The 21,945-nt window shown below is 63.7% G+C and overlaps 2 protein-coding genes across 3 annotated transcripts in view; one reads left to right on the top strand and one right to left on the bottom strand.

Annotated features, from left to right (window-relative positions):
* Window positions 1–5,092, top strand: part of AHNAK2 (AHNAK nucleoprotein 2) — a 27,958-nt gene extending 22,866 nt beyond the window's left edge. Inside the window, 3 exon segments of the mRNA XM_055088507.1 lie at window positions 1–958; window positions 960–4,226; window positions 4,343–5,092. The exon segment at window positions 1–958 is cut by the window's left edge and continues 13 nt beyond it. Coding sequence (XP_054944482.1) covers window positions 1–958; window positions 960–4,226; window positions 4,343–4,667 — 4,550 coding nt within the window. The 3' untranslated portion in view covers window positions 4,668–5,092.
* A 3,829-nt stretch (window positions 5,093–8,921) lies between these two features.
* Window positions 8,922–16,548, bottom strand: PLD4 (phospholipase D family member 4). 2 transcript variants are annotated; one of them, XM_024131005.2, is made up of 10 exons: window positions 16,397–16,548; window positions 13,777–13,973; window positions 12,756–12,939; window positions 12,457–12,577; window positions 11,890–12,017; window positions 11,110–11,310; window positions 10,308–10,447; window positions 9,978–10,143; window positions 9,807–9,903; window positions 8,922–9,347 (listed from the first exon to the last, which is right to left on the bottom strand). In XM_024131005.2, exons 1-10 carry the CDS (start codon window positions 16,421–16,423, stop codon window positions 9,145–9,147), a joined length of 1,464 nt encoding a protein of 487 aa, XP_023986773.1. In that variant the 5' UTR covers window positions 16,424–16,548; the 3' UTR covers window positions 8,922–9,144. The 2 variants fall into 2 exon arrangements, with proteins under 2 accessions (XP_023986773.1, XP_007100424.1); XM_007100362.3 differs by lacking the exon at window positions 16,397–16,548 and adding an exon at window positions 14,345–14,447 and having other exon boundaries at window positions 13,777–13,987.
* Between the last annotated feature and the right edge of the window lie 5,397 nt (window positions 16,549–21,945).

Here is a 21,945-nt window from a genome sequence, read left to right as displayed (position 1 = left end):
TTGGGGTTTCGGCGCCCAGCAAGTCCGTCCAGGCTGCTGTGGAGGTGTCCGTGCCCAAGGCCCAGGCCGAGGTGACCCTGCCCTCACTGCAGGCCGATGGCAAGACCAGTGACCTCAGCATTGAGCTGCCCTCCGCCGAGCTGGAGGTCAAGGCCGCCGAGGTGGGCGTGAAGCTCCCGGAGGGCCACCTTCCCGAATCGGAGCCCAAGGAAGCAGCGGCGGGAATCGGGCTTAAGGGCCACCTGCCCAAGGTGCCTGGACCCAGCATCAAGGTGCCCGAGGTGGACATCAAGTCCCCCCAGGTGGACATCAAGGCTCCCCAGGTGGACATCAAGGGGCCCAAACTGGACCTGAAGGACACCAAGGGTGAGGTGACGGCCCCCGACGTGAAGGTGTCACTGCCTAGCCTGGAGGTGGACACCCAGGTCACGGGCAGCAAGCTGGTGGGTGACGTGTCCCTGGGAGACAAGGAGGTGACCCCCAGAGACAGCAAGTTCAAAATGCCCAAGTTCAAGATGCCGTCCATTGGGGTTTCGGCGCCCAGCAAGTCCGTCAAGGCCAAGGTGGAGGTGTCCGTGCCCAAGGCCCAGGCCGAGGTGACCCTGCCCTCACTGCAGGCCGATGGCAAGACCAGTGACCTCAGCATTGAGCTGCCCTCCGCCGAGCTGGAATTCAAGGCCGTTGAAGTGGGTGTGAAGCTCCCGGAGGGCCACCTTCCCGAGGCGGAGCCCAAGGAAGCAGCGACGGGAATCGGGCTTAAGGGCCACCTGCCCAAGGTGCCTGGACCCAGCATCGGGGTACCCGAGGTGGACATCAAGGCCCCCCAGGTGGACATCAATGGGCCCAAACGGGACGTGAAGGACGCCAAAGCTGAGGTGACAGCCCCTGATGTGAAGATGTCACTGCCTAGCCTGGAGGTGGACACCCAGGCCGTGGGCACCAAGCTGGCGGGCGACCTAGCTGCCCTCCGCCGAGCTGGAGGTCAAGGCCGCCGAGGTGGGCGTGAAGCTCCCGGAGGGCCACCTTCCCGAATCGGAGCCCAAGGAAGCAGCGGCGGGAATCGGGCTTAAGGGCCACCTGCCCAAGGTGCCTGGACCCAGCATCAAGGTACCCGAGGTGGACGTCAAGTCCCCCCAGGTGGACATCAAGGCCCCCCAGGTGGACATCAAGGGGCCCAAACTGCCCCCAAGTACTTCTGTCACGTTCTCAGAATTTAGTGGTGGTGGATCTTTCACGCAGGATTTGGCTACCAGGCAGCCGTCCGTGCCTGTTCCGTGGCTGGGTTGGCCTGGTCTTTCTGGCAGCCTTGATCTCAGTGGTACCCATGCCGAGCCTGCCTCTCTGTCTCCTGCCGAGGGCATCATACTTACAAAATACCAGGTGACTGTTCCCGGAGCCGCCGCCCCCCCGGAGCTCTCTCGGGAAGCAGCCCCTTGTTCCCAGAACGATGCCCATCTTCCCGGCACAGAAAGTTCTGCCCGTCTCCCAACCCAGGAGAGAGCGGCAGTGCCCCAGACTGCCAGTCCCGCAGGCCCTGTGGACCCCATGTATCTGGCCTCATATGGTCGGGTGAGTTTTCCTAAGTTTCAGCCACCAACGTTCGGGTTTTCTGTCCCCGAAGCAGCCGACGCAGAGGTGGAGGCCGGTCCCGGGGACTGTGGGCCCTCTCTACCCACTGCTGGCCCTGCCCGGGGCCTGGCCTCCACGGCCGCGCCGCGCAGCGCGGGGCCGTCGGCAGTGGCTGCAGGTGAGACCCCAGCTAAAGATACTGAACGTGGAGGGAAAGGTAGTCCCTTGAAAACGCCGTGGATCAAGCTTCCGTCATTCAGGCGGTCCCCCAAGAAGGGGGCGGTGCCCCCAGGGGACCCTGAACGCGGCCTGGACGACGCAGAGCTCGGCGTGGCTGTGGACACGGGTCACGAGGGCGTGCCCCCTGGGTGTCCTGTGTCTGCAGTGGAGGTGGCTGCGGACGCGCTTCCGGAGAAGGACGGAGAGGAGAGAGGCGTGAAGTCGCCTGGCTGCGCTGTGCTGGAACGCGCGCCTCTCACAGTGCCCGCTCCAGAGGGAGGGCCCGGCCTGCCCCGGGGACACCCCGCTGCTCCACGCTCTAGGCCCCCGGCGGGGCGGGGCGGTCGTGCCACAGAGAGGGCTAGTGGTGAGGTTGGTGCTGGGGGCACCGGCACGGTGGTCGGCCCCCCAGAAGGAGCGGGCGTGGACCCCCATCTGCCACAGGCCCACGCTCCCCTTCTGGACTTTGCCAGATCCGACCTCAGACCCGGCAAGGCCAAGGTGGGGGTGAGTTCGTCAGCTGGTGGCCCTCCGTCTCTGGGACACAGCAGCCGAGGGCACGGGCTTCGGGACGGCTCGGCAATAAGCCAGCCTCTCGGCGAGGCGACGGCGCCCTCAGTAGGGGACCCCCAGCAGCCGTCCTGCAGCCCAGCAGATGTGAACTCTCCGGCGGTGGAGAGCGCGACCTCGCAGGGGGGCTGGTTCAGGATGCCCGCCCTCCGCCTTCCCGGCACCCGGCGCCCCGCCAAGGAGAGGGGGGCGGCTGGGGCTCGCGGGCCAGTGCCCGCGCCTGCCGCCAGCGCGCTGGGGGAAGGAGAAAGGCCAGCTCCAGTCAGGGCTCAGGGGGTCCCTGGGTCAGAGGCAGAAGAAGCTGTGTCCCTGCAGCCCCCAGAGGCAGGGGCAGACGAGGCAGCTGCGGAGCTCGCGTCCTACGCAGACACAGGCGTTCTAAAGAGACACCTTGAGGACAAAGGCTCAGAGCCGCACCTCTCCCCTGCAGGGGTGCCCGCTGCGGACCTTTCCCCTTCCGAGGTCAGGGCCCGTCCAGGGGAAGGCTCCCTCCCTCTTCAGATGCCCAGCGGCAGACTGTCAGGAACCCAGGCTCCCCCGGGAGAAATGGGCACGGCTCCTCCTGCTGGGCCTGCAGGACTGGACCTTGCTGCGGGCGAGGGGAGGGAATGGTCCTCCCAGCCTGAAGGCCCCATTAAACTGAAGGCGTCCAGGACCGACGGGCCGTCCCAGGTTTCTGTCGTTAACACGGGTCAGCCCTGGGAAGGCTCCGTGGTAACTGTCAGACTGCCCAGGTTAAGCGCGCCAAGGTTCGCCTTTCCTGACCCCAGCTCCGAGGCCGACATCTTCATCCCCGCCGTGACGGAAGTGCGGTGCCCAGGGAGCAGCCTTGCCCACGCCCTGCAAGAGGAAAGCCCGGGAGTCTGGGGTGCCAGCATCCTGAAGGCAGGTGCTGGGAGCCCCGGGGAGCAGCCCCTGGCCCGTGACTTCTCCCCGGAAGCGTCCCCCATTTCCAAGGCCAGAGTGCACATTCATTGTGTGCAGGGAGAGAGCCCCGAGGTCGCCGTCCACAGCAGGGTGACGGCAGAGTCGGCTGACCTCTCGGGACCCGAGGCTATTTCCGCCCAGGTCGTGCGGCAGTTGGAGATCCCCGCGTCCGAGATCCAAACGGCTTCTTATGGATTCTCGTTGCTAAAGGTGAAGATGCCGGAGCCCCGCACGCGGGTGAGCGTCCGAGACTCCCGGCTGAGGGAGGGCCTGCAGGAGGCTCCCAAACAGGCCGCCCCGGGAGCAGAGCCCGCCTCTGGAGATGTGCAGCCGGACACCGGAGAACCGTTTGAAGTGATCGCGTCCGGTGTCAGTGTGCCTGGACGGCCAACATTCACGCCCAAAGTGCGCTCTGGCCACCAGGGTGCCGCCGGCAGCTGCTCCGACGACGACGAGGCTGCAGAAGGTCTCGAATTTCCCCCCGAAGAAGACAGCGGAGAGGCAGCTACCTCCCTGGCAGAGGAGGACAGGCTTCCAAGAGAGAAACCAGAAGGTAAAAGATCTTCTGGTCTGTTCAGGTTTTGGCTTCCCAACGTTGGGTTTTCTTCCTCTGCTGAAGAGCCCCGCGCTGATTCCAAAGATGAAGCCCGCGCGGCGGCTGCCGTCCAGACACAGCCTGGGGCGTGGCCCGAGGCAGAGCTACCGAAGAAGCCCCAGAAGGCGGGCTGGTTTCGATTTCCCACGTTAGGGCTCTCCTCCTCTCCCACCAAGAAGAGCGAAAGCTCTGAAGACGAGGCGGCTCTGGCAGAGCAAAAACCCCAAGAACAAGCGGTCACGTTCTTTGATGCCCCGGAGAGCCTCTCCCCAGAGGACGAGGGGGACGGCGAGCCGGTGGAGACTGCGGGCGCCAGAGCGACGACCACGTCCACAGCGAGGATGCGGTCACGTTCTTTGATGCCCCGGAGAGCCTCTCCCCAGAGGACGAGGGGGACGGCGAGCCGGTGGAGACTGCGGGCGCCAGGCCGGGCGCCAGAGCGACGACCACGTCCACAGCGAGGACGGAGCTGGTCCTGCTGGAGCAGCACCCAGAGGGCGGGACAAACCTGCACCCGGGCCCACCGCCAAGTGAGGACAGACGGACAGACGAGAGGAGGCCCTGCGAAGCTCCCACCGCGAGGACGCGTGTGTCCACCCTGCTCCACGGCACCGAGAGCGAAGCGGAGATGCCTGAGCGCGGCGGGGCCCCACCCTCACGTGGCCCTCCCGAAGCGGGACCCCAAACGTGCCGGCCCCCCAGAACCTCGGCAGCAGAGGCGGCATCCGGACTCCCCACGAGAGCCCGGCCCCACGCAGGGTCCTGCGCTCCTGAGGGTCTTCGTTAGACACACGTTACTGGAGATCCCTGCCCACGAGGCCCTCGAGAGCACAGCTGCTGCTTGGAGAAGGGGCTGTGACGGCTGTGGGTGCAGAGGTCCTGTCCTGCTGCTGCCTCCGGGTGGAGGCAGTCTCCCTCTTCCCGGCGTCCCGGGAGACCCCGTTCCCCGCTCGCTCACAACCGGCTCACTCTGCTGCTGGATGTCTCGCCGCCGGCGCGGCAAGCTTTGGGATGCTTTGTGTGACGACGCACTGCACCGGGCTGGGGGCGGGCGAGCCGGCGGAGGTTGTTCAGAGACGTCTGTGGGCGTCCGCTTGCCCGCCGGCACCCCCCACCCCGGCGTGCCCAGCCCCTCAGTGTACCCGCTGCAGCCAGGCTGCAGACGGGACCTGCTTGCCTGCTCCCTGGACGGGCAATAAAGCAAGTGCTGCCTCCCCATTGATGACCGCGAGGTGTTTTGTTCTGGGTTGGAATCCAGCCCTGCTCTCCCCCCACGCGCTCCGTCCTAAACGCTCCTAGGTTGCTCTGGAAAGCAGAGTCAAGGGCGGCTTACTCATCCGTCTGTCTGTCCGGACCCTCCTCTGAGCCAGCGGCTGCGAGAGAGCAAGAGGAAGAAGGCGAGGGCCCCGGAGTCCACAGTGTGGCCGGGGACACAGACACCCCCCTCCCAGCTGGGAGGCGGCGCGAGGCGTGGCCGGCGGGCAGGGCAGCCACAGCACTCAGAGGGGCCCTCGGCCTCGGGGGCGGGGGATGGTGGCTGCGCCCCCGGCCCCGATGGGGGCCCATCTCAGAGGCTTCCTTTGCCACGGTGGCCCTCCTCCCCAAGCAGCCCACGGGAAGCAGATTCAGAACAAGGCTGAAGGAGTTTCCTACAAACTTCCAGGGGTCAGATCTCCTCCCTGCTGCTTCAGACGCCCCTCAGGGGCCCGTGGGCACGAGGTGCTGGAGCGGGAGCTGGAGCCTGTCCCACCTCCCTTCTGCTTGGAGAGGAGCGGCTGCGCTCATGGCTGAGGCTACAGGAAGAAGGGCCGGGCTGGGGGACGCTGGGCCCAGAGGACCCCCTGCTGCTCCCAAGGCTGCCTCCCCCAACCCCCTCCCGTGCTGCCCTGAGAGAGCCTGGGAGGCTGGGCCCTTCACCCGGCCACCGTGGGAAGTCCCATCTCCCCTGGCCGGCTGGGAAGGTCCCCCAAGGTAGGGGATGTGGAACCCTCTGGAAGGTGGGGCAGGGGGAGGGAAAGCTCAGGGGGGACTGGGTCCCGCAGTCAAGGAGGCTGCAGTCGCCTCTCCCAGGCCCCGCCTGGCCCTGCCCATCAGACCGACGTGGGGAGCACAGCCCCCTGGGAACACTGCAGAGGGGGTCTGCCTGGCTCCGTGGGTTTCATTCCTCTCTGAACCCAGAGTCCAGGCATAAGATATCATAGCCTTGGTGCTGGAGGCCGGGCAGGCAGCTGTCAGCCCGTGGGGAGCCGCTGACAGCACAGGCCCTTCCACCTTCCGTGTGGCCTCTGTTCTGTGTGACAACGTGTGTGAGCCACCTGCGCTGTGTGACAGCATCACGACAAATGAGAGGCTTGAAACAACACACATTGATGATCCCCCAGTCTCTGTGGGCCAGGAGTCCAAGCACAGCTTAGCTGGGTGCTGTGAGGCCGCCATCAAGGCACTGGCCGGGCTGCCGTCTCATCTCCAGACTCAGCTGGGGAAGGAACCACTTCCCAAACTCACAAGGCTGCTGGGTGCAGGCCGGGTGGCTGAGGGCCCTGTTTCTTGCTGGCTGGAGGCTGGAGGCCGCTCCTGGGGCGCTGCCCTGCGGGCCTCTCCATAGGACAGCTCAGGGGAGTTTCCTTCATCCACCTCGTGTCACATAACCACCTCTGTGCATTCTACCCGTCGCAGGCGAGGCAGCTGGTGCCCTCCCCCGAGGGAGGGGTCACACAAGGGCCTGGGTTCCAGGGTCCCAGGAGGCAGGGTCTGTCCCCCACACCCCAGAAGGGGTCCCCGGGGCCTCTCACGCCTCATCAAGCTGGGCCTCCTGTGACGGGGATCTGCTTTGGAGGCCTTTGAGGCTGCCACTGAGGTGTGGCCACCAGACCCACAGTGTGTGAAGTGGGCCTTGCGCTGGCTGCGGCCTTGTTGCCCCGCCATAGCCTGGCGCACAGAGCCCTCCTGGACCACGGCTGATCAACAGAAGGCCTGGGGTCTGCTGCTCCTGGGCCGCTGCCCTGCAGCACGGTTGCGGTGGGAGTGGGGTGCCGCCAGGGGCAGCTCATGCACAGACCAGCTCCCAGAGGCCCTGGGCGCTTCTCAGGCCGCGTGGAGCCGTGGCACTCTCTCCAGATCCCCGCGGGTCTGGGCAGGGAGACAGCCTGGGTTTGGGGATCTTCCCTGCAGACGAGGACACTCACGTCAAAGGTGTCCAACAGTAACCCAGCCAGGTCTCTCTGGGGCCAAGAAGACGCGGGAGCTGGGGAGCCGCGGCCCGGGATGGGCCTGGGGTCCACTCGCTCAGCTCCCTCGGCCGCCAGGGTCTGTTGGACACTGAGCCAGCCCCCAGCTCTGGCCTCGGGGGCCCTGGGGGCCTCTGTGAGGGCAGGTGGGCTCTGAAGCCGAGGTCAGAAACCAGGAGGTGGCGAGGCCAGGGCCGAGACAGGCTTCTGACCCAGCATTCCTAGCAGAAGGGCCAGAACCGAGTTGTCCGACCAGGATTCGGCTCCTGCCTCTGCAGGGCAGGTGCTGGGCGAGGCCCAAGAGAGGGTGAGCTCCAATGGGGCTGCATCCAAACCCCATCCTGGCTGGTGTCACCCTCCCCCCGGCTCAAACCCAGGTCCTCTCCACTCTACCGCCCGGTTCCTGGCCCCTTATACACCAGGACTGGGTGCCACGAACAGCTTGGCCTCTACAGGCCTGGGCCCACCACCCCAGGCTCCAGCTCCGCCCCCATGAGGCCTCCCCCCACCCCACGCCCCCACGCCCTGCCAGGCGCCAGCCCCGCCCCCATCAGGCCTGGGACCACCCCAGGCGCCAGCCCCGCCCCCATCAGGCCTGGGCCCACCCCAGGCGCCAGCCCCGCCCCCATCAGGCCTGGGACCACCCCAGGCGCCAGCCCCGCCCCCATCAGGCCTGGGCCCAGTGGGCCTTGCGCTGGCTGCGGCCTTGTTGCCCCGCCATAGCCTGGCGCACAGAGCCCTCCTGGACCACGGCTGATCAACAGAAGGCCTGGGGTCTGCTGCTCCTGGGCCGCTGCCCTGCAGCACGGTTGCGGTGGGAGTGGGGTGCCGCCAGGGGCAGCTCATGCACAGACCAGCTCCCAGAGGCCCTGGGCGCTTCTCAGGCCGCGTGGAGCCGTGGCACTCTCTCCAGATCCCCGCGGGTCTGGGCAGGGAGACAGCCTGGGTTTGGGGATCTTCCCTGCAGACGAGGACACTCACGTCAAAGGTGTCCAACAGTAACCCAGCCAGGTCTCTCTGGGGCCAAGAAGACGCGGGAGCTGGGGAGCCGCGGCCCGGGATGGGCCTGGGGTCCACTCGCTCAGCTCCCTCGGCCGCCAGGGTCTGTTGGCTCTGGCCTCGGGGGCCCTGGGGGCCTCTGTGAGGGCAGGTGGGCTCTGAAGCCGAGGTCAGAAACCAGGAGGTGGCGAGGCCAGGGCCGAGACAGGCTTCTGACCCAGCATTCCTAGCAGAAGGGCCAGAACCGAGTTGTCCGACCAGGATTCGGCTCCTGCCTCTGCAGGGCAGGTGCTGGGCGAGGCCCAAGAGAGGGTGAGCTCCAATGGGGCTGCATCCAAACCCCATCCTGGCTGGTGTCACCCTCCCCCCGGCTCAAACCCAGGTCCTCTCCACTCTACCGCCCGGTTCCTGGCCCCTTATACACCAGGACTGGGTGCCACGAACAGCTTGGCCTCTACAGGCCTGGGCCCACCACCCCAGGCTCCAGCTCCGCCCCCATGAGGCCTCCCCCCACCCCACGCCCCCACGCCCTGCCAGGCGCCAGCCCCGCCCCCATCAGGCCTGGGCCCACCCCAGGCGCCAGCCCCGCCCCCTGCTCTGGCCCTGGGTTCCTGTGGGCGGGAGGCTGGACGCTGGCGAGAGTCAGGGGCTCGCATGGCGGAAGCCCAGCCCCGCCTCAGTGTGGCCTCGTGGACACAGGCGCCTCGCAGGTGGGTAGAGGCTGAACTCCAGCCTGGGGCTGAGAAGGTGGGACGCAGCCTGACCCAGGACTCACAGGAGAAACGGGGAGGCACACAGTATTGTAAAGGCTCCGTGTGTGGGCAGGAATTGCGGCTCTGTGGGAGCCAGGGAGGGCATCCTGGAGGGCTCCGTGGAGGAGGTGGGGGGTTAAGAGGGGCCAGATTAGGAGAGCAAACAGTTTGCGCCTGCCCTGCATTGGGCAGTCCCGCCCCTGACCAGGGCTTGTGCGGATGGAGCTGCTCGGGGTCCAGACTGGGGGCCAGGCAGGGAGGCCTGCTCGGGAGGAAGGGCTGGACGTCAGCCCTGCCAAACACAGTCCTGGCCCTGGGCCTGTCCGTCCAGGCCCACAGCGTAGCGGGAACTCCAGTCCCGCTCAAATAGTTGCCGCAGCTGCTCCTGCACGGCGGTCACCCCCGGCCGGGTGCTGGAGGCCCTCTGGCTGACCACCAGGCCCACACCCGACGTGCTGCTGAAGTAGTCTGCGGACCAGTTGGAAGTGCCTGTGGGCGGAGACGCTGGGTTTCTGGGCCGCACCAGGCCCAGAGGCACCAGGCCCAGAGGCACCAGGCCTCTGCTGCCTGGCCCAGCCCGATGGCCCCAGAGGCCACTCTGCCGTGGTCCGACTCCAGCCCTGAGCCTCTCTGGCGCCGAGTGCAGCCCGCTCTTCACGTGAGGGACTGCTGCACCCCGCAGCCCACGGACTCAGTGCTCTGGGGGCTCGGTGCCAGGGGTCCCCACCTGCCTCCCTGGGGGAGGGCCTGAGCCCTTCAGCAGGTCCCCGCCCGGGGTCCACGCTGGACGGAAGAAGAGCGCCCCCTTCAGCGCCCTGGCCTGGCCACCGCCCGGGCGACGCGATCCCTTCTGCGGGCCGGTGGGCCCTCTGCTGGCGTCTGCTCGCTCGGCAGCCCACAGGACCCAGGGGTCCTGAGCCCCTGCCCGCGGCCCGCACCCCTGCTCACCTACGTAGGCCGCCTTCTCGGTGACCATGAACTTGCTGTGGTTCACCCTGCTGAAGGGGATGTTGGAGTGGTTCCTCACAGGCACGATGAAGACTTTCTTGGGGGAACAGAGAGCGCGTGTCAGCCGGCAGGGAGGCTGCTTCCCGGCCCGGCCAGGGGGCGGGTCCTCACCACGTCCACGGACACGTTGGCCGCGGGGTCGCTGAGGGCCTGCAGGGACCGCAGGTAGGGGAACATGCTGGGGTCCGTGTTGAGCCAGCAGCTGACCAGCAGGCGCACGCGCACGCCCCTGCCGACGGCCGCCGCCCGCAGCGCCGTGTCCAGCACCGGCCAGTACCTGGGGAGGGGGGCGGGGGAGGGTCAGGGGCCTCAGGTCAACCGGGCCCTGCCCACACGCCCCGAGTGGGCAGGGGTCCTGGCGGGCGAGGAGACAGGCCAGGAGCTGCCCACGGGCAGAGGGGCCTCCCCCGTCCGGGGCCGCCCGGCTCCCTCCCGGCCTACCTGGCGGGGTGGCTGAAGCGTGTCGTGGGGAAATACTCCATCACCGAGGCATAGATGAACTCCCGGGCACCCCGCATCACCGCCAGCAGCGCGTCCAGGTCCCGGGTGCGGCCGTGGGGGCAGAGCGCGGGCGGCGATGCCTGTGCGGGCAAAGAGGTCCCTGAGGGCACCGCCCACCCGGTTCTGAGCCACTGGGTTTCTGGACCCGTGACGCCACGGTGCACCCACCCTCCAGCACTGGGAAGCGGGAGGAAGACAAGACGTCGGGTCTAAACAGGGGCCCCGGGCTGGCCTGACTCCGGAGGAAGCTCCCTGCACGGCTCAGCCTGGGTCCCCACGTCTGGGGAAGCGTCCCTGCCTCCGAGGCAGGGTCTCCACTGTAGCCCAGCACTGGGGTAGCTGCCGTGTACCCTGAGGGAGGGTCATGGCTGGTGGGCATGACCTCCCGCCCCTCAGTCCCCCTCTCCTCCCCCCAGAGTGACAGAATTGCCTGATGCACGGGTCCTCCCCCCACCTCCCTGGTCCTGAGTCAGACCCCATCCAACCGTGTGCGTGGAGGCCTCCAGGGCCTCAGGACGACCCCCACAAGCACTCGGGTTGCCTGTCTCCCGTGGATGGCGATGACCGCGTCCTCTCCTGGGGCCGGGCCTGCCCCTCACCCTGGGGCTCCCCGAGCCGTGGCCCCGAGGACCTAGCCGACTCTGGCGTGTCTGCAGGGCAGGCCCGGGGTGGGCGGGGCTCCCTGTGCCTCTGGCCAGCCAGGAGAGCAGGGGCTCCAGTCGGCCCCCCTGGCCACTCTTACCGAGAAGTAGGCAGTGGTGGGCACCCCGTCAAAGTGGTCCCGGAGGGGCTGGAAGCAGTTGATGTGGGAGGAGAAGTTCCGAGGCCAGGGTTTGGGGAGGACAGCCTTCGGCACCCCCAACACCCAGTAGGTCTGGAAGGTCTTCTCCAGGTCCTGGGCCAGGCGGCTGCAGTTGTAGATGATGGCGCCGAGCTCCTTCACCTGCAGGCACCGGGGCAGCGCTGAGGGCGGGGCCCCTCTGGGGCCGTGTGGACCCCCCGGGCCAGGGGTGCCGGGCAGGTGCAGCCCCCGGCTCGGCAGCCATTCAACAGCAGCGACCATCGCCCGCGAGAATCCGTAGTAGATGGTGCGCTGGGCGAAGCTATGGGGTGGGGGGGTGCCCTGCGGGTCCCTGTTTTCCTTGAACATTGTATTCCAAGGGCAATACGTGTTTATTACCAAAAGACGATAGAAAACGCATAAACGCACAGAGAAGAAAGAAAACAAAATCATTCTCCGCTGCTAAACGACGGCTGCTGTCACCGTCTCGACTCGTGGTTAAAGCACTGCTTTTCCTAGAAGGGGTCGCGCTTTGTCTGCATGATCTCCTGGGTAAGGTGACTTGAGCATCTTTCCGGGCGCTTAAGTGACCTTCCGCAGCAGGAGTTCAGTGCCGTTAGAATCCGGTAACCAGTCTCCAGGTGTTTCTACCACAGCGATGTTACAGACATGGCCACTTCCCCCAGGGTGACTGCCCGCATGGGGACATGGGGTCTCCCCTCTCGGGCCTCGGGGACTCACCTGTGTCAGCGACCGCCAGTCCATGTTGGCGCTGCCCACATAGACGTGCCGCCCATCCACGACCCAGAACTTGGAGTGCAAAACGCCGCCGGTGAGCCTTCCCATGGGCACATGTCGCACCTGGGCGCCTGACGAGGGTGCAGGGCGGTGCGGTGAACCCGCTTTCTGCTGAGCCAGATTCTCAGCTCTTTCTTTGCAGTTGGGGGGATTCCTTTCTCCTCACAGCAGCCCTACTCAGTTGATGTTGTTATTCCCATTTTACAGGTGGGAAAACTGAGGCATTGACCAGCCTGGGGTCCCTCCAGGCGGCCCGGCTCTGTGAGGATTGTCCCTGCTGCCTCTGGCTCCCAGCCAAGCCACCACCCACAGGTTGACGCGGCCGGGCTCAGCAAGGCCCGGAGACCACCCTGTGCTCTGCCCCCTGGGAAATGATACGTCCGGCTCCCTGGAACCAGCCCCCGGGGAGGCCCACCTGAAGGCGCTCGCAGCCCTGGGCTCCCGGCCTCCCCTTCCCGGGCAGCCCCACCGCTCTCGCCCGTCCGCAGGCCCAGGACGGCGGGAACCTACCCCGGGCCACCAGGACCTGCAAGTCGGTGGAGTTCCGGACCAGTGTCGGGGTGCTGGTGGCCACAGCCAGGGAAACGTTTCTGTCCAGCAGCTGCTGCAGCTTCTGCAGAAGGGCCTCGCCCTGCGAGAGCAGGCCAGCGGTGAGAGGCCACCCCCACCGCACCAGGAAGGGCCCAGACTCCCCAGGAGGCGCCGCTGACAGCCCACAGCGCCGTCAGACAGACGCGCTGCCCGCCGGGCTTGCTGTGTGCCGCCCCTGGGCGGCCCGCGGCCTCCGAGTCGGGGGGAGGGTGGCGCACCAGGTGGGAGGACGAGTCGTTGACCCCGGTGTCGGGCCCCGTGAGGGACCAGTAGAAAGAGGCCACGTGGACGCTCTCCCGGGCGGCGTCCAGCAGGTGCAGCCAGGCCTGGGCCAGGGGCTGGGCAGACGGGCTGCCTGCTGCAGGCTGCAGGTCCTGGGGGATGCTTTCCACAAGGACAAGCCTGCGGAGGGAGGTGCCAGGTGTGAGGGCAGGAGCCACCAGCCAGCCTCGCATCACCTGCTCCGTCCCGTCCAGCCAAGAGGGAGGGCTGAGCCCAGGCCGAGGGTGCAGGGAGGGGGCCGCAGGCCAGACTGGGCAGGGCAGGCCTGACACCCAGGAGCGCCCCGGGGAGGGGCCTGAGTGGGGGGCCTGAGAGCAGGGCGGATGGGGCCCAGGCCCACCCCAAGCCCGGGCGCCGTCTGCTCGGGGCTGTCGCTTGCGGAGCCCGGCAGAGGTGTTGGGCCTGGGCTCCTGCAGCTCTGGAGGCCCTTGGAGACGCCCGGGCTGACCCAGAAGGGAGGGCTGGGCCAGTGGGCGTTGGGGGTACGCTGGGGGTGTGCTGGGATTCCAGGACCCCCCAGCGGGGCGGGAGGGGCGCGGGCTGCGACTCCACCCCAGGTGGAAGGGCTGTGATGGCGCCACCTCGGCCCAGGTGGAAGGGCTGCGATGGCGCCACCTCGGCCCAGGTAGGCCCGGGGCTCGCGGCCTTGTCGGAGTCCCTGGGTGGCAGCCTGCGTTTGCTGCAAAGAGCCGCCCAGGTCGTCCCCGCCCCCGCCCCCACTCCGGCCCATACGGTTCGGGGCTTCTCCCCCTCCCCCGACCACTCCCCCGCCTCACAGCCCACCCTCCCCGACCTGCCTCTTCCAACAGGAGGTGGCAGAGGGCGATGCTCGCCGCTGGGGAGCCCCAGGGGGAGGGCAGGCGGCGGCCTGGAGCGGCGAGCGAGCGCGCGCGGCCGCCCCGCGGGCCTCGCGGGCTCGCTCGCCGGCCGCCCCGCGGGCCTCGCGGGCTCGCTCACCGGCAGGAATCTTTGTGCTGACGCCGCCGGGCCTCCCCTCCCAGGGGCGCCCAGGCCCGGCCGGAGCCAAGGCCCCGAGGCGCGGTGGGCCCTTCCTCGGGGCGCACGTGGCCGCAGGTGGGGGAAGCGAGCGCTTGGCACAGCACGTGGGTGAGGGTCCCAGTGCTCAGGCACAGCAGGGCCAGAGTCCCCCGCACCTGCAACGGAGGAGGGCGTCACCGCGGGGGCCCCGGGCCGTGGCCGTGCTCTTCCCGGTGGGCCTGGTGGCCTCTCCAGTGCTGAGACAGACCGTCCCTGCTGCCACGGAGGCCAGGCCTGCAGCTGGGAGGGGCTGGCGAGGATGGCGCCACGCAGGCCCGAGCCCACCGCCGGGGCCCGGCCCGGGGCCACCTGGCCACTGGCCGTCTTCCCTGGTCCCCCGAGACAGGGCATGTGGCAGGCGCCGAGCGGCCCACGGTCAGGGTGCCCCGGTTCCCCCGTGGCCAGTTCTGTCCTCGCCACTCTGGCCCAGGGGTCCTGGGAGGCTGCTGAGCCCCCTCCCTCAGGCCCCCAAGTCCTACTGGGCGGGCCTCCCTGTCCCGTGGGCTGCGGGGTGGCGTGGATCGGTGCCACCCAGGGGCCACCGACGCGCTCTGCAGAGGCCTCCGCCCCTGCCTGGGGTGACCTGGCATCACCCACAGCTCCAGGCCCGGCTGCAGTGGCTCCACGGTGCCTGGGCAGCTGGGCACAGGGGCCACCACCTCGCGGGGACCCTACAGCCACCACTCCTGCCCATGGTCGCACCCTCACCACAGCCTGGCCTGGAGCTGGCGAGTCCCGTGCCCACTGCTAGGGCGTGTGCGCGTGTGCGGGCGTGTGCGCGCCCCGGTCTGTCCCCGGGACACACACGACCCGCTGTTCTCCCTCTCGGACCCCTTCTCGGCGGGCGTGTGGGTGTCTGAATCTCAGTTCCTTGTTTCAGTCACAACCTCAAGGGGTCTGATGCCATTTCTGCTTTCCAGCTCGGCCCTCTCAAGGCTGGTCTATAAATAGCTGCTTCCCTTCCCGGGCTGGGCCCCCCCCGCCACCCCCCCGCCCCCCCCCGGCCTGGCCCCTTGCAGCCCCTGCTGGGTGCCGGGCAGCAGCCCTTGTCCTGGCTGGGGAGACCTGGCGCAGAGAGAGCGTTGCTGTTCAGGGGGCTGGGGACTGAGTCGGGACCCCTGATGCTGGCGGCGGGGCTCGCCCCGTGCAGCAGGGCTCTGCAGCCAGCTGGGGACGGAGGATGCGTCTTGTCCCCTCAGAGTGGCCACTCCCACGAGGAGCTGGAAGCCAGGCCGGTTGGGCCCGGCTGGAGGTGGGCCCCTCCCCAAAGCAGCCTCAAATGCCGCCATCAGTGGGATGCCCACCCCCCCAGCTCAGCGCCCCGCCCCGAGTGCAGGGACAGGGATCCCCTCCCCCACGCCCCACCCGGCCAGCCAACCTCCGGGGCATCCCTGAGGGGTGGGTGCAGCCCTCCCTCCTGGCCTTGGTGGGGAAGTGGCCCCTGCAGCCTGGGGCCGGGGGCCTGGGCTGCGCTGCCTGCCTGTGAGTGCAGCTTGGCCAGGCACTGGGGCCCAGGGAGCAGGTGTCCTTCCACAGGACACGCTGGCCCGCCTCAGTGTGGGGAAGGGGCGGCCGTAGGAGCTGGGCCCGGGGGCTGCGTCTGCCCTGAGCCAGAACCATTCCCGGGAGGCGGGGGCCCCAGAAAGCAGAGTGAGAGAGGGGGACTCGGGCAGAGTGCCCGAGGCCCAGCACCCCTCCCTGCCAGGAGCCCCCACAGAGGGGAGTCAGGGTGCTTCCCCACCCGCACGCGGCAGAGGAGCGCTCGGGGGGCCTGCCCCTCCCCTGCCTGCCCGGGGCCGCGTCAGGCCTTCGCGGTGAACAGGCCCCAGGCCCCTTCACTGAGCCTCAGGAGAGGCAGGCGGGGTGCAGTCCTGGGTGGGGCCCCAGGGCCATCCTTGGACAGAGGCTGCCTCTGCTGCACCGCCCGGCGCCCCAGGCAGACAGGAAGGTTGGAGCGCAGCAGCCCTGCCCCCACGGCCCCCACCCGGGGGGGGCCGAGGCACCTGCCAGGCCACCCATGCCCTTGGGAACTACAGGGGCCTGGGGAGGCCAACTGTCCAGGGGGGCTCTGGGCAGCTGCAGCCGTGGGGACCCTCTATGTCCAGGGGTGGGGCTGGCTGTTGGGGGAGGATGACCCATTAGCGCTGGCATCTCAGGGCCATGACGGGCTGGGAGACTCCCATGGGACAGCTCTGAGCTCCCCACAGCCCTGTGCCGGGCAGCCGTGGGACCCTGCAGGCGTCGGAGGTCATGGGTGAAGAGGTGGGACTTCCTGCCATGCAGGGCATGTGGCGCAGCTGCCCGGCCCAGGCTGGGGCGGAGGGAGGGCCTGCTCTGAACTCTCTGGGAGACCCCGAGGCCCTGGTGGTCCTGGCTGTACAAACTGGCGGAGGAATGGGTGCTCTGCAGGCCCAGCTGGAGACTTTATGACCCTTTGGGCCCAGGGCTGCCGGCAGCACGGGGTCAGGCGGCAGCGGACCAAAGCCCCCGTCTCGGGACCTTTGGCCTGACTCTCCCATCTGGCCTCGCTGGCACTTACCCCTGGGGGTCCTGCCTTGGCGTTCATCTTGGCTTTGCCACAGACGCAGGCCCTCAGCTCGCCAGCAAGTGCCCAATCAAGTTCCACCTGCCTCCTCTCTGCAGCCTGCTGCTTCCCCTTCTGGCCACTTCCTTTTTTTCCGGAGTACCTCCCTCCGCGCCCTTGACAGACATCTGGAGCTGGGTGGGCCAGCCAGGGGGTGGGGCTGAAAACTTCCACATCCAGAGAAAATCCCTCCCCACCCCCCAACCCCAAGTCACAGGCTTATGCATCTGAGTTAGTTTTGGTGCAAACCACCGAGACTCTTGACTTGAGGAACCAGGGCTTGAACATTGTTTTTCTCCATCACACTGACCAGATTCTGGGGCTGGCAGCCTAGGGATGGTGTTGGTTCCACAGCCATCAGGAGCCAGGTCCCTCCAGCTCTCAGCTCCCAATCCCTAGGGTTGACTGGCAGTCTCATGGCCCCATAATTGCTGCTGGAGCTCAGCCATCACCTCGTGTTCCTAGCAGAGCATAAGGGATATCCCAGAGGAGCCATCCTGGAGGTCCCACAGGGCACTTCCATTTTATGTCTCATGATTCAGAACTTAGTCACATGGCTGCATCTAGCTGCACGGGAGGCTGGGAAATGGAGGCAGCTAGGAGCCCCATCCTGGAGAACGCAGGTGGGCAGCTCACTAGGCTGCCTGAAAAGGCAGGCCTGGCTATAGTTTGCTGGTGCTCAGCCTGGGTCCCCAGCAAGGATTTCTGCCTCCACCTACCCCATCCCACCACCACCCCCCCGACCAGGACTCTCTGAATACAGGACCCTTTCACCCCCACCCCCACCCCATGCTCCCTGCCCGCCCCGCAGACAGTGGCCTTTAGAATAGCCCTTCTCTTTGCTTTTTGTTTTTGGTTTTCTTCTCTTTGGCTGCTCTCTTCATTCCTTCCTTTTTTTTTTTTTTTAATAAATTTATTTATATTTTTATTTTTGGCTGCGTTGTGTCTTCGTTGCTACACACGGGCTTTCCCTAGTTGTGGCAAGCAGGGGCCTACTCTTCATTGCGGAGCACGGGCTCTAGGCACCCGGGCTTCAGTAGTTGTGGCACGTGGGCTCAGCAGCTGTGGCTCGCGGGCTCTAGGGCGCAGGCTCAGTAGTTGTGACGCACGGGCTTAGTTGCTCCGCGGCATGTGGGATCTTCCCCGACCAGGGCTCGAACCCGTGTCCCCTGCATAGGCAGGCGGATTCTTCACCACTGAGCCACCAGGGAAGCCCCCTGGATTTTTCTTCTTATTCCATTTTCTCCTATTCCCTTAATTCTAGGCTTTGGGGGATGATGCTTTGTGATGGAAACTCACACAGACCACTCAGACGCTGGGGAGGAGTCTTTGCCCTGGCCATCCTGTGGTCCGGCAAGTCACCAAACAGGTCCTGACCAATGCATTGTGAGTGAAAGGGCGTTATGTCAGTTCTCTTCTGAAGCCTTTACTCTTGGGTGTAGGAAGTACCACTCTTCCCTCCTGTCTGTTCGGGGCTCTGACAATGCAGCCCCGATGGGAGAGCTCCTCGCGCTTGATCAGCGGCAGGCTTTCCATCAGCAGTAACTATTCTTTGGTTGTGTTGATCCACTGACGTTAGGAGGTGGTGTGTTTCCACGCTACTCAGCTTATCTTTAAAATTTTGCCCCACAGACGTAAGAAGATATATACATAATAAACATCTTTCCCTCTTCCTGAATAATGTGAGGATGTTTGAGTACTTCAGCTCCAGTGATCTCCTCCTTTTATTCTGCTGTTGTCATTTTTTTTTAAAATTCCAGCTTGTAATACTATTATTATTATTATTATTTTTAAACCCCAAAGGGAGTTCCCTGATGGCCTACTGGTTAGGATTCCAGGCTTTCACTGCCATGGCCCGGGTTCAATCCATGGTCAAGGAACTGAGATCCCACAAGCCGTGTGGCACAGCCAAAAAAAAAAAAAAAAGAACCCCCCCCCCCCGCCGCAAATTATGCATCTTATAATCATTTTATCCACTCAGGGTGTGTTTAAGAATTACTCACTTTTATGGATTTATCTACTCATCATTCCTTCTTTTATTTCAGAGCTTCCCTCTGTGATCACCGTCCTTCTTCCTGAAATAATCTTTTAGAATGGACTTGATATAAAATTTATATTTTAAGGCAGGACAAGAAAAAATTAAACGTAAAGTTCTCTCTCTGTGTTTGTTTGGGCCTCCTCCCTCCCTAGTGTGTCAGGTGCATCTGTGTCACACCTTAGCCAGAGCTCCTCAAAGGTGGGCGTGCCTGCCCCCTTGTAAAGATTGATTTATCCTTTCTTCTGACGCTGGCAGTGCAACTTCTTAAAGAATTGCGTTCTTTCCCAGTTCTGTAGGGGTCACGGCGACCCGCTGTCCACTTTGTACGTGCTTCCCTGGTCTGTGCCTCCTTGGTGACCTTTATGTAAAACACCGCATGTCATTCTGATGTGCGATCCTTTGTCTCGAAAATGTGCTGACTGTGTCTTCCACTCCTAGCAGGCAGAACCGTCCTCAGAGCTTCTGAGAATCTGCTTCCCCAGTTAGAATCCTCAGTTGGCTTGAATAAAGTTCCCTTTCTTCTTCTTAACTTGATAGTTCCTTGAATTTTCGTCAACAGACTTGACTAATCGTTCAGCTGGGGATAAAATTCTCGGTTGCCAATTATTTTCTATGAACTGGGAGCGTGTTGACAAATGCTCAGTTTTTAGTAACATGAAAATGTCTCTAATTCTCCTTCATTACTGAAAGAACTTTTCTAGGTACAGAATTCTTAATTGACAGTCATTTTCTCTGGAACCCCAAAGTCTTTAGGGTTCCATCATTGTTGGGAGACCTGCTGTCACTCCTTTGTAAGGACTCCTTTGCTCTGCTTGTTTTTAGCAGATTCTCGTTGTCGATGTCTGTGTCTATCCTTTAGTGTTACAATGATGTAACCAGGTGCAGTTTTCTTTTCTTCCTTTTATCCTGGCATACATTATGCTTCCTGTAGCCGTGGATACATGTTGTATTAGTTTGCTCGGGCTGTTGTAGCAAAGTATCACAGACTGGTCGGCTTATTAAACAACAGAAATTGACTGTCTCCCAGTTCTGAAATCTAGGAGACCCAGATCAGTGTGTCGGCAGGGTTGGTTCCTTCTGAGGCCAGGAGGGAGAGTCTGGTCCAGGCTCTCCCCCAATTTCCGGTGGCCCCTGGGGTTCCCTGGACTGCCTATGGCATTCTCCCTGTGTCGTCGCGTCATCTTCCCTCTGTACACATCTGTCTCTGTGTCCACATTTCCCTTTTTCTAAGGACACCAGTCACATTGGATTAGGGTCCATCACAGTGACCCCATCTTAATTTGATCATCTGTAAAGACCCCATTTCCAAATACGGTCACATTCGCAGGTCCTGGGTGTCAGGACTTTGAACATCGTTTTGGTGGACACAATTCAACCCACAGCACATGTCTTTCCCAGTTCTGGAAAATTCCTCTCTGCTCTCTCTGTGAACACGTCCTCTCCCCTGTCGTTCCCTTTCCCTTGTCAGGAACGCCAGGTAGATATGTTCCACTTTGTCACTCAGTCCTCTCTGCCGTCAACCCATCTCATAGCTTCTACTTCCATGTTCCTGTGCATTGCATTTGGATAACTTCCTCTCGTCTTCCTCATCACTGACTTATTCTTTTCTTTTCTTATAAGTTTATTTATTTATTTTTGGCTGTGTTGGGTCTTCGTTGCTGCACGCGGGCTTTCTCTAGTTGCGGCGAGCGGGGGCTGCTCTTCGTTGCGGTGCGCGGGCTTCTCATTGCGGTGGCTTCTCTTGTTGCGGAGCGCGGGCTCTAGGCGCACGGGCTTCGGTAGTTGTGGCACGCGGGCTCAGTAGTTGTGGCTCGCGGGCTCTAGAGCACAGGCTCAGTAGTTGTGGCGCGCAGGCTTAGCTGTTCCGCGGCATGTGGGATCTTCCCGGACCAGGGCTCGAGTCTGTGTCCCCTGCGTTGGCAGGCGGATTCTTAACCACTGCACCACCAGGGAAGTCCCCGCTGACTTATTCTTATTTCAGCTGTGTCTAGCCTGTTATTTAATTCTCTTATTGAGGTTTTTACAAAGCTTTCTTTTGAGTCACTATCATTCTCAGAGTGATGCTTTTCCAACTCTGGCTATAGTTTATAGTCTTTTGCTCTTTTCTAATCTTTTTTTGTTTCTTTCTTGGCCAATCTGCATGGCATGTGGGATCTTAGTTCCCCTACCAGGGATCAGACCCGTGCCCCCTGCATTGGAAGCACAGAGTCTTAACCACTGGACCGCCAGGGAAGTTCCAATACAATTTCATTTGTTATTTCATGCTGGTGTCGCTCACGGTGTGTTTTATGACCTTTGACCAGGAATTCGTCCTGGGCTCGACGTACTGTGGGGCAGTGGAGGGTCCTGGGCTGAAGAGACCTTTCTCCAGACATGATTCGCATTTGCTTCTGTGGGAACCCAGGATGGCGATCAACCTAGAACCACTTTGGATACATCACTCATCCTGGAGGTTCTTCGCCCATCTGGGGCTGTATATATAAATTTGAGCCCCAGGCCCACACGACACAAAGGAAACTGAGAAGAGACACACGTGGGTGGCGCTCACGGCTCTTCTTTCTTTCTGTAGGTTTGGAAGATGCTGGCACAACGGTTCCCAGTTAGAGTAATGAAAGAACAAGCTGACATCGAGTCCTGGACCCAGAAACTCTTAATACGAGTCTGTTACCCAGCCAGGAGGCCCTGCGGTGGGAGCTTCCAGACGGCGTCTGCCCCCTCTCCCACTGAGGGCATAGAGATCTTCCGGGATGTGGTCTGTCTCCCTGTTTTCTTTTCTGTTGAGGTGTAGTTGACTTACAAAGTTATATTAATTTTAGGTGTACAACATAGTGATTCAATATCTGTATAGATTACACTCCATATAAAGTTATTATAATTCCCTGTGCTGTACATCACATTTTTGTAACTTATTCATTTTATACCTGGTAGTTTGCACCTATGCTCCCAGCTCCACGGGGAGAGGACAGCTTGCCCCATGGGGCACCCAGGGCAGTGCTGGGCCGGTCACAAGGCAGGGGGAGAGTGAGGGAGTGCCTCCGTTGCGGTTTCTGCGGGAAGGAGGGGTGAGGCAGGGCAGGCAGGCTTAGGATGGGCCAGTTATGTTTGAAGGGCACCCCACCCCAGAAGCTGGTGTTCACTGTGTGACGAGCGTATAGTTTGAAGCTGTGTGAGGACTCCACGTACCCCAGGTGAGTCTTCATCTGCTTAGCGATGGCTAACAGGCCCTCAGGTGGATGATAAAGCATCAACTTACAGATAGTAAAGTGTGGCTAATACCCTCCCTGACACCTTTTTCTAGCGCATCCGGCCCGTCAGTACCCGCCTGAGCTTGCCTCTCTGCAAGTCTGTGGGGACCTACAGGACAGGGTGCTGCGTTTCTCCTTCACTTATGTGTGTTTAACCCATTTTCCAGTATCTTCCACATGTACCAGGCAGGGCCTAAGGCTTTCTGTTCGGCTTCCTTTAC

This window comes from Physeter macrocephalus, chromosome 11 (assembly GCF_002837175.3).
Source record: "Physeter macrocephalus isolate SW-GA chromosome 11, ASM283717v5, whole genome shotgun sequence".
NCBI lineage: Eukaryota > Metazoa > Chordata > Mammalia > Artiodactyla > Physeteridae > Physeter > Physeter macrocephalus.
The sequence above is the reverse complement of the archived record's forward strand: the minus strand, read 5'-3'. Positions and strand labels throughout refer to the sequence as shown.